Source organism: Nomascus leucogenys, chromosome 10, assembly GCF_006542625.1.
Source record: "Nomascus leucogenys isolate Asia chromosome 10, Asia_NLE_v1, whole genome shotgun sequence".
NCBI classification, from domain to species: domain Eukaryota; kingdom Metazoa; phylum Chordata; class Mammalia; order Primates; family Hylobatidae; genus Nomascus; species Nomascus leucogenys.
Genome location: NC_044390.1, coordinates 65,136,698 through 65,154,229, shown reverse-complemented (window position 1 = coordinate 65,154,229; position 17,532 = coordinate 65,136,698). Strand labels below are relative to the sequence as shown.

The following is a 17,532-nucleotide window of genomic DNA, read 5'->3' as shown; positions in this document are numbered from 1 at the left end:
ACATGGGTCATATTTATGAGTGTAATACACTCAGATGTACAAACTCACTTCAATGCTTTGGAAGTGGTGCCTAAAAATCAAGGGACTTCCAGAAGAGATTGAATGTGTTGGTTTTAGAAATGTAGTTTAAAATGTCTGAAGGTGTTTAATTAACTTAGTTTGTGAATAGGACCAAGCATTATTATGAGGACGCCATAGGCCGGGCGCGGTGGCTCACACCTGTAATCCTAGCGCTTTGGGAGGCTGAGGCGAGCGGATCACCAGGTCAGGAGATGGAGACCATCCTGGCTAACACGGTGAAACCCTGTCTCTACTAAAAATACGAAAATATAATTAGCCGGTGTGCTTCCTGTAGTCCCAGCTACGCGGGAGGGAGGCTGAGACAGGAGAATCGTTTGAACCCAGGAGGCGGAGGTTGCTGTGAGCCGAGATCGCACCACTGCACTCCAGCCTGGGTGACAGAGTGAGACTCCATCTCAAAAAAAATAAAAATAAATAAAAATAAAAGCAACTGGTGTGTAAAAGAAACAAAGAAAAAAAAGATTTATCTAGACCAAAATGGGTTGCAAACAACTTACAAGACTAAGGAAGAAGTAGGTCGCTGGTTTTGTCACTTTATTTATTTATTTATTTATTTATTTATTTATTTATTTATTTATTTTGAGATGGAGTTTCGCTCTTGTCACCCAGGCTGGAGTGCAGTGGCGTGATCTCAGCTCACTCCAACCTCCATCTCCCAAGTTCAAGTGATTCTCCTGCCTCAGCCTCCTGAGTAGCTGGGATTACAGGCATCCGCCACCACGCCTGGCTAATTTTTGTATTTTTAGTAGAGACAGGGTTTCACCATGTTGGCCAGGCTGGTCTCGAACTCCTGACCTCAGGTGATCTGCCCAGCTTGGCCTCCCAAAGTGCTGGGATTACAGGGGTGAGGCACTGCGCCTGGCCACGGTTTTGTCACTTTAATGAATGAAATATTAATTCTCATAATCAAAATAAACCTCAGAATAGGTTTTTGTTATTTTGGGTTTTTGTTTTTTTTCCTGTGCAGTAAAACCAGCCTTGAGTGCTCTACAATCTCCCCTTAAAAGAATTATAGATGTGAGCAACACAGCTCAGTTGTTTTTTTGCCCTCAAGGAATGAGGGCTCGAAGAAGGCAGCGTCTTCAGGCGTCTTTGTCATTTTGTTCACGGACACCTGTGTCTGGCACATCACAGATGAATGTTTCATTAGCTCTTACTTCCTAGTGAGGACAGAGACAAGGAGACAGGAAGACAGATGCAAGGAGCTGGCAGCAGATGGAAAGAAAAGCTGGCGTAGAGACGAGGTCAGGAGAGGTGGCCTCAGATTGCTCAGGAGTGGGGAGGGAGAAGCCACCTTTCGGGTTCCCCACCCAATGCCCATTTCCCAAGCCGTCTGCCCCTTTCCCGGCCTCTTGATCTGTTTTCCCGTCAACAAGTAGCCCTGCCCGACTCTCTCACCCATGCCTGGCCACACCAGCCGGGCCACGGCACCTGCGGATTCCCAGACCGGGTCCCTGCCTCTTTGTGCTCCATGGCCTGGGCCCAGAGTGAAGGCAAGAGAAGGAATTGAGGTCTCCTCCTCCAAAGCGGCTTGAGTCTCCCCTGCCCAAAACGCAGGGAGAGGGAGGCAGAAAGACAGGGAAGGAGGAAGGGGTGGGGAAGAGAGAGAGAAAGAGAATAATAATAATACAGAGAGAACACACAGAGAGCCTGGGACACAGGGACACACAGAGTCAGAGAGAAAAGAGAAGATGAGAAAGACACAAAGGGAGACACAGAGGTGTAAAGAAAGAGAGATTAACAGACAGTCCCAAGTACCTGCAAAGGGGCAGAAGCACAGTTTTCAGGGTGGTGTCTATGATCATCCTCTTGATTATGGTGATGATGTGACAAGTACCTAAAGCCATCAGACTCTACCCTTTAAATATGCAGTTTGGGCCAGGCACGGAGGCTCATGCTTATAATTCCAGCACCTTGGGAGGCAGAGGCAGGTGAATCACTTGAGGCCAGGAGTTCAAGACCAGCCTGGCCAACATGGTGAAACCCTGTCTCTTCCAAAAAAAAAAAAAAAAAAAAAAAAATCAGCCGGGCGTCGTGGGGCACACCTGTAATCCTAGCTACTCTGGAGGCTGAGGCACGACAGTCACTTGAACCCTGGAGGTGGAGGTTGCAGTGGGCCGAGATCACATCACTGCCCTCCAGCCTGGGCAACAGAGCAAGACTCTGTCTCAAATAAATAAATAAACAAACAAGCAGTTTGTTGTACCTTAGTTATACCTAAAAAAATGCTGTCAACAAATAGAGCAGAAGTGAAATAAAGGAAAATAAATGGGCTGAGAACTTTAAGGTATATTTGACAAATCATTCAGAACCTTTAAAAAAGAAAGAATCACAGAGGCATAGAAAGACAGAGAGGAACAGGGAGACAGAAACACTTGTGGCCCAAGGAGAAAAAAACAAGGCTCCTAAGACAGACAGGAGGAGAGAGAGAGAGAGAGAGAGAGACAGAAGACACAGACAGAAAAAGACACAGAGAGAGAGACAGAGAGACAGACAGGCAAGAGGGAGGCAGAGAAAGACAGAGGGGTGGATACAGAGAGACACGAGATATTGAGAGAGACTCAGAAAGATAGTTGAAGGAGAACCACAGAGAGATGGAAGAAGACTGAAAAAAACCAGAGACAAAGATGGAAAGAGGAGTATCAAGGGGGAACAGACAGTGGTGGAATGAGCAAAATGCAGAGAAGAAAGCAAGCAATCCAGGTGCCAAGAATAGTGACCCAGAGTTGGTGAGAAGCCAGATCCTTCAGGCTGGGGGAGGCAAGGAAGGGGCTGGCCTGGCTTCCGGAGACCCCTCCCCATTCTCCAGGCCAGGGAGGTAGGGAGTGACATTCGGGACTGGGTGGGGGGTGCTCTGGGGGTGGAGATGGGGGGAGCAGGAGGAGCTATTGCTAAGGCCCGATAGGCGCCTCATTGCCCGGGAATGCGCCCCAGGGAGCAGTGGGTGGTTATAACTCAGGCCCGGTGCCCAGAGCCCAGGAGGAGGCGGTGGCCAGGAAGACACAGGCCTGAGAAGTCCTCGGCTGAGCTGGGAGCAAATCCCCCACCCCCTACCTGGGGGACAGGGCAGGTGAGACCTGGGGAGGGTGGCTCAGCAGGCAGGGAAGGAGAGGCGTCTGTGCGTCCTGCACCCACATCTTTCTCTGTCCCCTCCTTGCCCTGTCTGGAGGCTGCTAGACTCCTATCTTCTGAATTCCATAGTGCCTGGGTATCAGCACAGTGCTGATGGTGGCCCGTCCTTGTGGTTCCTCTCTACCTGGGGAAATAAGGTAGGGGAGGAAGGGGAAGTGGGTTAAGGGCTCCCCGGATCGCCTGGGCCTCCCAACCCTCTGACATCCCCCATCCAGGTGCAGCAGCCATGGCTACAGCAAGACCCCCCTGGATGTGGGTGCTCTGTGCTCTGATCACAGCCTTGCTTCTGGGGGTCACAGGTAACCAGAACTCCGGGGTGGGAGGGGTGTGGGATTGGGAGGACTGTCTCTGCAGCACTAGAGTGCCTGTCCCCTGGGGAACTGTGTGAGCCTGGGCATGACTCCCGGACCGGGTGAATGTGAGTCAATGTCTGTATTTGTGGTTGTGAGATCGTATGTGGCCCTGTGACTGCCACGGTGTGTGTCGGGGAGGGGGATGCCTTTTCCCATATCAAGTGACTGTGCAGCAGGTGGCACTGACCCTTTGCGGCTGTATGTGTGCTTTTGTGATTGTGTGTGCATTTAAGATTGCGTGTGGCTCCACAGCTATGTGGGTCAATGCATGTAGCACTGGGACTGTTTGGCTGTGTGTGGTGACTTGGCATTGTATGTGACTGCAGGTATCTGCAGTTCCTGTCCCTGAGATCCCGGGATTGTGTGCAATAAAAGTGGTCATCACCGTGGAAAGGTGTCACTGTGTGCTTGCAGGTGATTATGTGATTGTGGCTGAGTGTGACATTATGGATGCCTATATTTGTGACCGTGTGACTACCTGAAGCTCTATGTAGGGGTGACTATATGTGACTGTGTGTGTCTGTGTGAGGCCGTGTAAATGCTACTGTATGTGTGATGCTGCAGCTGTGTGTCTGGAGTTTCTGTCTCTGCCTGGAGGGATAGAAGGTGCAGGGGTGGCTGTCTCTGGGAGATGGGTGCTAGGTGACTGACTTGCAGTGTGTGCCTGTGTGCAGAAGAGTATGTGGCAGTCTGAACATCTGTGCACACACGGCATCTGTGCGTGGCACTGAGACACTGTGGATGAGGGTGTGCGATCCCGCAAGGCTGCCCAGGAGCGTGTGTACCTAGTGAGCATGTGTACCCGGAGACAGAGCTGTACTGTTGGCTGCGCCTGTGGAGGCAATGCGTGCCTGTCTACAGAACTGCGTGCGTGCTTGGCTGTTACTGCTGTTGTGTGCGTGGTTCTTGGGGTGAGTTCTTGAATGATGGTGGTGCCAGGGCCATCAGCGAGGGTAAGAACCAGGCCGGGCGCGGTGGCTCACGCCTGTAATCCCAGCCCTTTGGGAGGCCGAGATGGGCGTATCACCTGAGGTCGGTAGATCGAGGCCAGCCTGACCAACATGGAGAAACCCCGTCTCTATTAAAAATACAAAAAATTAGCCGGTGTGGTGGCACGTGCCTGTAATCCCAGCTACTCAGGAGACCGGGGCAGGAAAATCGCTTGAACCCGGGAGGTGGAGGTTGCGGTGAGCCGAGATCATGCCATTGCACTCCAGCCTGGGCAACAAGAGCGAAACTTCCTCTCGAAAAAAATAAAAGGGTAAGAATCAGTGAATGGGCACGGGAGGACTGATGATGGAGTGGGGCATGTATGTAGTCTGTAGGTCTGTGTGTGAGAGGAGGGGATTGACAGGATTGAGAAGGCATGTTTTCATCTGAGAATTCAGAAACCTAGGCCTGCTCTTCCCCTCCACGTGGCCCCCTAAGCTGAGCCCTTCTTTCCTGGTCCTACCTTCGGAACCCCTAGCTCCGCCCCATTGTGGACCTCTGACCCCCATCTCCTTTCCTCACATCCAGCCACTGCCCCCTAGGCCAGACTCTAGTCGACCCCGCCTCAGGCTAATTTTTGTGTTTTTAGTAGAGATGGGGTTTCACCTTGTTGGCCAGGCTGGTCTCGACTCCCAACCTCAGGTGATCCGCCCACCTCGGCCTCCCAGAGTGCTGGGGTTAACAGGCGTGAGCCACTGTGCCCAGCCCAAAGTCAGAGCTCTTTATAGGAGACTCTAACATGTAACCCTGGCCTTGGCCCTAACCAAGTCAGTTCCAAACCCCTTCCTGCCTCCAGCCCTGACCCCACTCACTGAGGCCTGACCCCACTTCTTGAGACCAGTTCCATCCCTAAAGCCCTGGTCTCCCTCCCATCCCCAGGCTCCAGTCCCCACAGCTTTGGCTGTACCCCTGAGCTTGTCCAGGAATCCTGTACCCAATTTTACCCTCCCATTTAGTTCTAGCCAATTCCAGTGAGGTCCAGTTAGAGTCCAGTAACCCTACCTGAGCCTGGGTTCTGTCCTTGAGCTTAAGCCTGGTCTTGAGCGGTGCCACTCTTATTCTCCAGGCCCCGCCCCCTCAGCAGGTCAGACACCCACCCTCTAGCTGGTCCGGCCTCTTGAGTCTGAGACCCACCCACAGCCCAAGCCCCGCCTCTGAGTCCCGCCCAACCCATTTTCCGTTCCCAGAGCGTGTTCTCGCCAACGATGTTTCCTGTGACCACCCCTCTAACACCGTTCCCTTTGGGAGCAACCAGGACCTGGGAGCTGGAGCCGGAGAAGACGCCGGGTCGGATGACAGCAGCAGCCGCATCATCAATGGGTCCGACTGCGATAAGCACACCCAGCCGTGGCAGGCTGCGCTGTTGCTAAGACCCAACCAGCTCTACTGCGGGGCGGTGCTGGTGCATCCACAGTGGCTGCTCACGGCCGCCCACTGCAGGAAGAAGTGAGTGAGAGTTCCAAGAGGAGGGTTGGTGAGGACGGGGAAGTGGGGGGGGGGGGGGGGGGGGGGGGGGGGGGGGGGGGGGGGGGGGGGGGGGGGGGGGGGGGGGGGGGGGGGGGGGGGGGGGGGGGGGGGGGGGGGGGGGGGGGGGGGGGGGTGGGGGGCACGGAGGTGAGGGCTGGTGGGGACGGGGAAGTGGGGTTGGGGGGCATGGAGGTGAGGGCTGGTGGGGACGGGGAAGTGGGGTTGCGGGGCATGGAAGTGAGGGCTGGCGGGGGCGGGTTGGGGATGTGGGAACAGGAGGAGGTCGAGTTGGGGATAGGACTAAGGATGGAGTTTTGCGGGGGAGCGAGGTGGGAGGATGAGGTTGGAGAGGGGAGAGTGTTGTGATAGGGAATGGGAAGGAGCTAAGGATGGGTTGGATTTGGGGTTAGGAGCGTATATTTGTTGCATGGTTTGGGTTGGAGGTGGAATTGGGATTGGCTTTAGAATTGGGGGTGGGTGAAAATCGGGCTGGGGTGGAAATGAAGATGGCATGGAGATAGGGTCGGGATTGGGAACAGATATAGAATTAAGGATGGGGATTGGAGTTTCGGGTGGGGTTGGAGATGGTTGGATTTGGGCTCGAGAATGCATATGGTGATGGCTTCTGGGTAGGGAAAGAATTAGGGTTGGGAATGGGATGGGTTTGGAATTGTGATTGGGATGGGGACAGGCATGGGATTGGAGACCAAGACGGAGCTGAGGATGGTTTGGGGACTGGGGGTGGGGATGGGGGTGGGGCTGGGGCTGGGTGTGGGGTTGGGATTGGTGTTGGACGTGGAGATAGAGATCAGGGTTGGTGGTGACCTGCCTCATCTTCCTCAGAGTTTTCAGAGTCCGTCTCGGCCACTATCCCTGTCACCAGTTTATGAATCTGGGCAGCAGATGTTCCAGGGAATCAAATCCATCCCCCACCCTGGCTACTCGCACCCTGGCCACTCTAATGACCTCATGCTCATCAAACTGAACAGAAGAATTCGTTCCACTAAAGATGTCAGACCCATCAACGTCTCCTCTCATTGTCCCTCTGCTGGGACAAAGTGCTTGGTATCTGGCTGGGGGACAACCAAGAGCCCCCAAGGTGAGTGTCCAGGTTCTTCTTGATACCGACCCGTCTCTGCCGCCTTCCATCTTTCTCCACCTCTCACTGTGTTCCTGTTTGACAGTGCACTTCCCTAAGGTGCTCCAGTGCTTGAATATCAGCGTGCTAAGTCAGAAAAGGTGCGAGGATGCCTACCCGAGACAGATAGATGACACCATGTTCTGTGCCGGTGACAAAGCAGGTAGAGACTCCTGCCAGGTGAGGACACCTCTCTCTTTATTCAGCAGATACACACTGAGTGCCAACTCGATAACATGGAGCGTTGCCAACTTCTGAGGATCCAGCACTCGCCAAGACTGTCAGGACCCCTGTTCTCACAGAGCTCGTACCCGAGAGTAGTGGTGTTTCGTAGGAATGATGCTGAGCTGCTTATGTCATTTCCAATTTTCTAGTAGTCACATTAAAACAAGTAAGAAATGCCAGGCGCGGTGACTCACGCCTGTAATCCCAGCACTTTGGGAGGCCGAGGCAGGTGGATCGCTAGGTCAGGAGATGGAGACCATTCTGGCTAACACGGCGAAACCCCATCTCTACTAAAAATACAAAAAATTAGCCGGGCATGGTGGTGGGTGCCTGTAGTCCCAGCTACTCGGAGAGGCTGAGGCAGGAGAATGGCGTGAACCCGGGAGGCAGAGCTTGCAGTGAGCCGAGATCGCACCACTGCACTCCAGCCTGGGCGACAGAGTGAGACTCCGTCTGAAAAAAAAAAAAAAAAAAAAAAAGAAAGCACATCTCATTCAAGTGGTGGCATTTAAAACCATTCAGCCTTTCTGTAGGCAAAGTTAGTATCTTGTTTTTCCAGACCTCAAGGTGTTTTTTTGTTTGTTTGTTTTTTCATACCGGTGTGTGGTCTGGGTGTGGCCACTAAAAGCTACAAGCAAGAAATAATAACAACTACAACAATACTAATAGTATAAAAATAATAGCATCTGGCTAATTGCTGGACACTGTTTTAAGTGATTTGCATGCCTCAACTCATTAACTCATTTACCTGTTATTATTGGCCATATTTTACAGACAAGGAGCCAAGGCTCAGAGCAGTTAACTAACAGCCTCTCAAAAGAAACTCTGCAGAGATGTTAAATTTAAAAAATAATGAGAGAAATTAAACCACAAGAAAGTTGAAATTTAGAGGTCCAGGCAGCTAAGTTTCTTTGCCTTGAAACAGTGTCTGCTACTGGGAAAAAGGCAAGTCTTGGCTTTCCTAATAATTGATACCAGGACTCTGTAATTCATATTTTGCATGCATGTAAGTAAGAAATGAAGCCAGGTGCAATGGCACATGCCTGTAATCCCAGCGCTCTGGGAGACTGAAGTGGGAAGGTCACTTGAGCTCAGGAGTTCAAGACCAGCCTGGGCAACTAAAACTAAAAAAAAAAAAAAAATACTAATTGTTTTTATTTTAGTAGATTTTATTCATACCACTTACATCATTATTGTAGTATATATACATATTTATTTCTTTTCTTTTCTTTTTTTTTTTTTCTTGAGATGGCATCTCGCTCTGTCACCCAGGCTGGAGTGCAGTGGCACCATCTCAGCTCACTGCAGCGTGCGCCTCCTGGGTTCAAGCATTTCTTCCACCTCAGCCTCCCAAGTAGCTGGGATAACAGGCACCCACCACCATGCCCGTTTTTTTTTTTTTTTTCTGTAGAGACGGGGTTTCACCATGTTGGCCAGGCTGGTCTTGAACTCCTGACCTCAAGTGATCTGCCTGCCTTGGCCTCCTAAATTGCTGGGATTACAGGTGTGAGCCACCGTGCCCAGCTGGGAGATAGATATTTCTCTCTACCTCAAACAGAGGTCCACTTGAGCTACTTTTCATTTTCTTCATAAATATTAGCTGAGTGGCTATCTACCAGGAATGGTTCCAGGTGCTGTGGTTATGGCATCGGGCAAAACAGACCAAAAACTTCCTGCCGCATGGACCTCATGTTCCCCAAGTGGAAGACAGGCAATAAAGAGATAGATAAATATGTAGTAAATTAAAAAAAAATATTAGCCGGGTGTGGTGGCTTGTACCTGTAGCTCCAGCTACTTGGGAGGCTGAGGTGGGAGAATTGCTTGAGCCCAAACGTTTGAGGCTGCAGTAAGCCATGACTGCACCACTGCACTCCAGACAGCAGCCTGGGTGACAAAGCAAGATCTTTGTGTCAGAAAGAAAAAGAAAGAAAGAGAAGAAGAGAGGAAGGGAGGAAGGGAAGAAGGAAGGAAGGAAGGAAGAAAGGAAGGAAGGAAGGAGAGAGAAAGGAAAGAGAAAGAAGAAAGAAAGAAAAAGAAAGAAAGAAGAAAGAAAAAGAAAGAAAGAAAAAAGAAAAAGAAAGAGAGGAAGGAAGAAGGAAGGAAGGAAGGCAAAGAGGGAAAAAAAAGACTGTTGAAGAGCAGTGAGTATTATTATAGGAGGGTAATTATAGGGAGGTTTGGGGAATTGAGGACAGGAAATACAAATTAGTCCAAGCAAATGGATTTCTACTAGGAGTGCTTCTGCCCCTAGGAGACATTGGCAATACCAGGAGACATTTTTGGTTGTCACAACTGTGTGAAGGGGCATTACTGGCATCTAGTGGGTAGAGGCCAAGGGTGCTGCTCAACGTGCTATGATGCATAGGGCAGGCCTCCACAACAAACCATTATCTAGCTTCAGATGCCCACAAAGCCCAGATCAAGAAGCCCTCATCCAGGGGCTGAGAACTGTATTTTTGCAGAAAGGAGGTATAAGGATGGGTTGGTGGAGAATGAGGAAGGAAGGTGTGTGTCCAGTAAGAGAAATAAGGCCTGCACAGGCTGGAGGGGAGAGTGAGAGAGAAAGGGAGGCGGAGAAATACATGATGAGGGAGACAGGCTGGAACAGAAAGTGGAGACAAAGATTCAAGATGTGAAGAGGAATGTTGTGTGGACCACAGGAATCTGGAAGAGGAAGATGGAGTGGAGAGTGACAAATGGGGTCTAAAGGTTGAACTTGGAGGCCGGGCGTGGTAGCTCACGCCTGTAATCCCAACACTTTGGAGGCTGAGGTGGGTGAATCACTTGAGGCCAGGAGTTCGAGACCAGCCTGGCCAACATGGTGAAACCCCGTCTCTACCAAAAAAAAATACAAAAAATTAGCCGGGTGTGGTGATGGACACCTGTAGTCGCAGCTACTTGGGAGGCTGAGGCAGGAGAATTGCTTGAACCCGGGAGATGGAGGCTGCAGTGAGCTGAGGTCAGGCCACTGCACTCCAACCTGGGAGACAGAGTAAGACTCCATCTCAAAAAAAAAGTTGGATTTGGAGTGAAATATTAATAACATTCTCCCTCTCTCTCTTTTTGCCTGCGTCTCCATCTCTGTCTTTTTCTGCATTTCTTCATCTCTGTCATTTCCATCTGTGTGTCTGTCTCCATCTCCTTCTCCATCCTGGGCGTCTCTGCCTCTCTCGTGCCTCCCTTTCTCTCCCGCAGGGTGATTCTGGGGGGCCTGTGGTCTGCAATGGCTCCCTGCAGGGACTCGTGTCCTGGGGAGATTACCCTTGTGCCCAGCCCAACAGACCGGGTGTCTACACCAACCTCTGCAAGTTCACCAAGTGGATCCAGGAAACCATCCAGGCCAACTCCTGAGTCATCTCAGGACTCAGCACACCGGCATCCCCACCTGCTGCAAGGACAGCCCTGACACTCCTTTCAGACCCTCATTCCTTCCCAGAGATGTTGAGAATGTTCATCTCTCCAGCCCCTGACCCCATGTCTCCTGGACTCAGGGTCCACTTCCCCCACAATGGGCTGACCCTGTCTCTCTAGTTGAACCCTGGGAACAATTTCGAAAACTGTCCAGGGCGGGGGTTGCATCTCAATCTCCCTGGGGCACTTTCATCCTCAAGCTCAGGGCCCATCCCTTCTCTGCAGCTCTGACCCAAATTTAGTCCCAGAAATAAACTGAGAAGTGGAATCTTCCTGTGTCTCCTCCCCATGCAGGGTGGCTGTGAACAAGTCGCATCTCCGTCTCCAGGCTCATGTGTTTTGTCTATGAAGTCATTTGGGTTGTTAGAAACAGAGGTCCAGTCGGACTACTTTTCACCTTCTTCATAAATATTGGCCAGGGGGCTATTTTTTATTTTTATTTATTATTATTATTATTATTATTATTATCATTTGCGATGGAGTCTCACTCTGTTAACCACGCTGGAGTGCAGTGGCACAATCTCAGCTCACTGCAACCTCCACCTCCCAGGTTCAAGTGATTCTCCTGCCTCAGCCTCCCAAGTATTTGGGATTACAGGCGTCCACCACCACGCCCAGCTAGTTTTTGTATTTTTAGTAGAAACAGGGTTTCACCATGTTGGCCAGGCTGGTCTCAAACTCCTGACCTCAAGTGATGTGCCCGCCTCGGCCTCCCAAAGTGCTAGGATTACAGGCATGAGCCACCACACCTGGCCCTAAGTGGCTATTTTGCACCAGAAATGGTTCCAGGTGCTGGGGATAAGGCATTGGGCCAAACAGACCAAAAAGTTCCTGCCTTGTAAAGCTCACATTCCAGGAGTGGAAGACAGACAATAAAGAGAGAGAGAGAATTGGGAGGCCGAAGTGGGCGAATCACAAGTTCAGGAGATCGAGACCATCCTGGCCAACATGGTGAAACCCCCTCTCTACTAAAAAATACAAAAATTAGCTGGACATGGTGGCGTGCACCTGTAATCCCAGCTACTCAGGAGACTGAGGCAGGAGAATTGCTTGAACCTGGGAGGCGGAGATTACAGTGAGCAGAGATCATGCCACTGCACTCCAGCCTGGTGACAGAGTAACACGCCAGCTCAAAAAAAAGAGAGAGAGAGAGAGATAAACATGTATGTGCCATAGTAATTATGTAAGTGACATGAACACAATGAGAGCAGGGCACGAGGCAAGAGAAGAAATGTCGTGGGTTGGGGGGTCTCTACATTGGATGATCAAGGAGGGCATGGGAGGCAGCATAATGCCTCCCTCCCACCTCGAAATGCCATCTTAATTTCTGGAGCCTGTGAATATGTTACCTTCTATAGCAAGAGGGCTTTGCTGATGTGATAAAGGGTCTTGAGATGGGGAGATGATCCTGGATTATCTGGGTGGACCCAATATGATCAGAAGGGTCCTTATAAGAGGGAGGCAGAAAGATCAGAATGGGAGACTGGAAGATGCTATGCTGCTGGCTTTGAAGACAAAGGAAGATGAGCACGGTGGCTCACGCCTGTAATCCCAGCACTTTGGGAGGCCAAGGCAGGGGCATGGCTTGAGGCCAGGAGTTCAAGGCCAGCCTGGGCAACATAGGGAGATCCCATCTTTAAAAAACAAAAAAAAAATTTTTTTTTAATTTGCCAGGTGTAGTGGTGTGTGCCTGTAGCGCCAGCTACTCGGGAGACTGAGGTGGGAGGATCACTAGAGCCCAGGAGTTCAGGGCTGCAGTGAGCCATGATTGCACCACTACACTCTAGCCTGGGCAACAGAGCAAGACCCCATCTCTAACAATAATAATAATAATAATAATAATGAAGATGAAGGAAGGGGCATGAGCCGAGGAATATGGGCAACCTCTGGAAGCCGGGAGGACATGGGAATGGACCCTCCCCTAGAGCCTCCAGAAGGAACCAGCCCTGCCGACCACCTTGATTTCTGCCCAGTGAGATCTTTAGGACTTCTGACCTCCCAAACTGCAAGAGAATAAATCTGTGTTGTTTTAAGCACTAGACTCTCAGTGATTTGTTACAGCAGCCACTGTAACAAACACGAAAGGCCTCACCGAGGAGGTACCATTTGAGACTGAGAGGATAAAGAGTGGCCAGCCCTGAGCAGGGCGCAGTGGCTCACGCCTCTAATCCCAGCACTTTGGGAGGCTGAGGTAGGTGGTTACTTGAGGTCAGGAGTTTGAGACCAGCCTGGCCAACATGGTGAAACCCTGTCTCTACCAAAAATACAAAAATTAGCTGGGCATGGAGTTGCACACCTGTAATCCCAGCTACTCGGGAGGCTGAGGCAGGAGAATCACTGGAACCTGGGAGGTGGAAGTTGCAGTGAGCCGAGATCGTGCCACTGCACTCCAGCCTGGGTGATGGAAGGAGACTCCATCTCAAAAAAAAAAAAAAAAAAAAATGTGGCCAGTCCCATGAACATCTGGGGTACTGATGTTCCAGGCAGAGAGGAGGTCAAGTGCCAAGTGCTGAGATGGGAGCATGCTGGACGTTCTCCAGGAGCTGAAAGAAGACCCATAGAGCTGGACACTTGTTTGTTTTGTCTGAGAATTTGGGAAGTCCTTGGAGGTTTTTCAGCCAGATCTGGTTCATGCACAAAGGAGATCATTCTGGCTCTTTGTGGAGAACAAACTGGAGCTGCTTGTTGGCCAGGGTAGAAACGGGAGGTGGGTTATTGTATTAGTCTGTTCTCAAGTTGCTGCAAAGATACTACCCAAGACTGGGTAATTTATAAAGGAAAGAGGTTTGATTGACTCATAGTTCAGCATGGCTGGGGAGGCCTCAGAAAACTTACGATCATGGTAGAAGGGGAAGCAAACATGTTCTTCTTCACAGGCTGGCAGAAAGGAGAAGGGCAAACTGAAGGGGGAGAATTATAAAACCAGCGGATCTTGCGAGAACTCACTACTATCACGAGAATAGCATGGGGGGACTGCCCCCATGATCTGATCACCTCCCATGAGATCCCGCCCCCAACATGTGGGGATTATGATTCAAATTAAAATCCAAGATGAGATTTGGGTGGGGACACAGGGCCAGGCCATATCAGTTATCAAAAGAATATCCATTAATTTAAATTGGAAAATGTCAGGGCAGAAGCAGCTGCCTGTGGGATCTCTAGCCCTTCTCCCCTAGTTACGTGTCTTTCACAGTCTCTTTCTTCTCATCCCACCTCTGTTTTCTCATTACATTGACTGCCTGTTGCCTATCGAAGCGTCTCCTGTCTCCCCCATAACTGGCTCCAGTTATTGGGTTTTCTTAGTTCATAGACCCTAGAGAAAAAATCTGGTTAGCTGTCCTAGGGTCAGATGCAGACTCTGTCTCCAGTCTGAAAGGTGGGCCCACAGAGTGCAACATGGATCCCCCAGCCACCCCTTCATCCATAGCAGTGGGCAGGGCAGGGTCCCTAAGAAGGTTGGGGGCATGGTGGTCACTGAAATGGACAACACATCAATGGATGGACATTTTAGTCTTCAGCACTTTCTGAGTGACCTGTGTAAAGGTCATTTGTACTTTTTCTGAACCTCAGTTTCTCTACCTGTAAAATGGGAGGATTGAAACGTAATGATCTCCACACGCCAATCCAGCTCTAAGATTCCTCAAGATACTCAGGGGTGGTTATAGAAAGTCACTCCAGGGAATACTTTGGAAATTGAACACTCTAGAAAAGGAATTACACTAGAAAATTTTATCAGTAACAAAATGCCCAACTCAAAGTGGATTAAGCAATAAGGACGTGTATTATTTTACAAAATAAGAAGCCCCAAAATAGGGAAGTACTGTGGTTTGGTGATTCCTACATTATGTCATTAGGGACCCATCTTTCTTCTCTACTGCCCTCTGCATTCATCCATTTATTCAACTCATGAGCACCTATGAGAGCCAGCTAACATTACAGACACTTGGGATAGACTGATTAATAAAACAGACACCAAACTCCTGCCTTCCTTAAACTTATGGTTCTAGCAGGAAGAAGAAAATATGTCAGCTTTCTCCTTTAGGCTTGTAATCTCATGGCTGTAAAATGGCTGCCACAGCTCCAGACATCACATCCTCATGCACCAAGACAAAAAGCAGGAAGGAGAGACTCTGTTGGCAGAGCTGTCTTCATTAGGAAAGAAAGTCTTTTCCAGAGTCCCCCCACACCCCTGGATCTGTTCTTGGGTCTCAATGACCACTCATTGGAGAAGGTCCCAATGCTGACACTCTAGCTTTAAGAGAAGCTGAGAAAGTGAGTTTCTGACATTTCTCTGTCACGGGTGCAGCCCTTACCAGCAAGGAAGAAGAGATAAGAAGTGTCTGCCTGATGAACAGTCAATGTTGTCAGAGAAGGACACATACATCAAAATGATACCATAATTGTCACCATTATCTTCCCCTTTGTGCCTAGCCATTTACAATTCCTCACAACTTTTTAGGGGACATTCCAGAAAGGCTGGGGTGCCAGGGTGTGTGGTGTGGTGTGAAAATAGGGGTAGATAGTACTGGGTGACAGTTGCAATTCAATGTTTGCTTGTTTTTGTTTTTTCTTTAGACAGAGTCTTACTCTGTCACCCAGGCTGGAGTGCAGTGGCATAGTCTTGGCTCACTGCAACTTCCACCTCCCCAGTTCAAGTGATTCCCATGCCTCAGCCTCCTGAGTAGCTGGGACTATAGACGTGAGCCACCATGCCTGGCTAATTTTTGTATTTTTAGTAGAGACAGGGTTTCACTATGTTGGCCACGCTGGTCTCGAACTCCTGACCTCAGGTGATCCACCTACCTCAGCCTCCCAAAGTGCTGGGATTACAGGCGTGAGCCGCCTGGCCTCAATTTTTTTTTTTAATCTTAAAAAAATCTAGATAGGAGCAGAATCCTAGCTAAGGGGCAGTCTTGAGCGCATTTTCCAAAATGATGTTTCCGGTTAAGCTGCTTTGAGGCACAAGTAAGAGAAGATTCATGCTGTCTTCAATAGTAAATAAGTTTTAATTTCACATATCAAGAAATCCAGGTAAGGGCGGCCCCAGACACAGGGCGTCAGGCTGTGTTTCTCTCTGTTTCTCTTGGTTCTCCTCGGTGCGGGGGGTCATCCTCCTTAAGATCAACACCCGTAGTAGGTCTGTCTTTGAGAAGGATGATGCTTTTCCAGAAACCACCCCAGCAGAATTTTGTCTTATTCTTACTGGCCAGAATTGGGTCACATGTCCTTTCCTAAACCAGTCACAGACTGGTGGGGTGGGGCGGGGAGTGGGATGGAGAGGTTAACATGGTTGATTTGAACCAAACAGGATTACTCTTTCACGGTGGAGTGGAGGCCCTCCCCTAAAGCACTCCTTTGAGCTGCTCCTTGAGAGAAATCAGGATTCTGACATCAAAGAAGAGGAGGAACAACTAATGATGTCTGCCCCATGGGTGCCCTTGCAGCAATATTTTAAATTAACTTTTATTGAAAGATAATGAGTATAAAGAAACATGCACAGGGCTGGGCATGGTGGCTCACGCCTGTAATCCCAGCACTTTGGGAGGCCGAGGCGGGCAGATTACCTGAGGTCAGGGGTTCGAAACCAGCATGGCCAATGTGACGAAACCCTGTCTCTACTAAAAATACAAAAATTAGCCGGGTTCGGTGGTGGGCGCCTGTAATCCCAGCTACTCGGGAGGCTGAGGCAAGAGAATCACTTGAACCCAGGAGGCGGAGGTTGCAGTGAGCCAAGATTGTGCCATTGCACTCCAGCCTGGACGACAGAATGAGACTGTCTCAAGAAAAAAAAAAGAAAAGAAAAAAAAGAAAGAAACATGCACAGAAGTATCATAAATGCCAGCGAATTTTCACAGAACAGAACACACCCTTGTAACCAGCATTCAGACGGAGCCACGAAACATAAGCAGCTCCTCAGAAAAACCAGCGGGGTCCTCCTTACAGTCACTACCTCCCCTGCCAAGTGTAGCCGCTTCCACTACTACCTAACTCCCTCGCCTGCAAGGGTAGCGACTTTCATGGCTTCTCCCCAAGTGTGGCAACTTTTGTGACTTCTATCACCATAAATCAATTTTGCCTATTTATGAACAACATATAAATATAAATTTATTTACATAGACATATAGAAGTATAATAAGTTTATATAAATAAAAAATCATTTGGGAAGCCGAGGCGAGTGGATCACGAGGTCAAGAGATCGAGACCATCCTGGCCAGCATGGTGAAACTCCATCTCTACTAAAAATACAAAAATTAGCCAGGCGTGGTGGTGTGCACCTGTAATCCCAGCTACTTGGGAGGCTGAGGCAGGAGAATCGCTTGAACCTGGGAGGCAGAGGTTGCAGTGAGCTGAGATCACGCCACTGCTCTCCAGCCTGGCGACAGAGTGAGACTTCGTCAAAAAAAAAAGTGACTTATATTATTTTGTGTTGGGCTTTTTTTTCTCAGTATTATATATTGTGTGGTTCACCCAGGTTTTTCTTTATGGTTGTAAATGTTTTATTCTCATCATTGAGCAGTATACCATTGTGTAAATGTACTCCGATTTATTGATCCATTTTTTTACTATGAGGAGACATTTGGGTAGTTTCTAGTTTCTTTAACAGTTGTAAAGGTAATACGCTTGTGGGACAATTGCTACAACTGCGATGAAAAGAAGAGAGGCCGGGCATGGTGGCTCACACCTGTAATCCCAACTACTTCAGAGCCTGAGGCAGGAGGATTGCTTGAGCCCAGG

At 49.6% G+C, this 17,532-nt stretch overlaps 1 protein-coding gene across 1 annotated transcript; it reads left to right on the top strand.

The window, feature by feature from the left end:
• Positions 1-3,439: 3,439 nt before the first annotated feature.
• Positions 3,440-11,069, top strand: KLK5 (kallikrein related peptidase 5). Its single transcript, XM_030821785.1, is given in 6 exon segments — positions 3,440-3,512; positions 5,744-6,002; positions 6,867-6,892; positions 6,895-7,122; positions 7,208-7,341; positions 10,582-11,069. Coding segments are annotated over 6 exon segments (876 nt in total). The 3' UTR covers positions 10,738-11,069.
• The last annotated feature ends 6,463 nt before the right edge of the window (positions 11,070-17,532 follow it).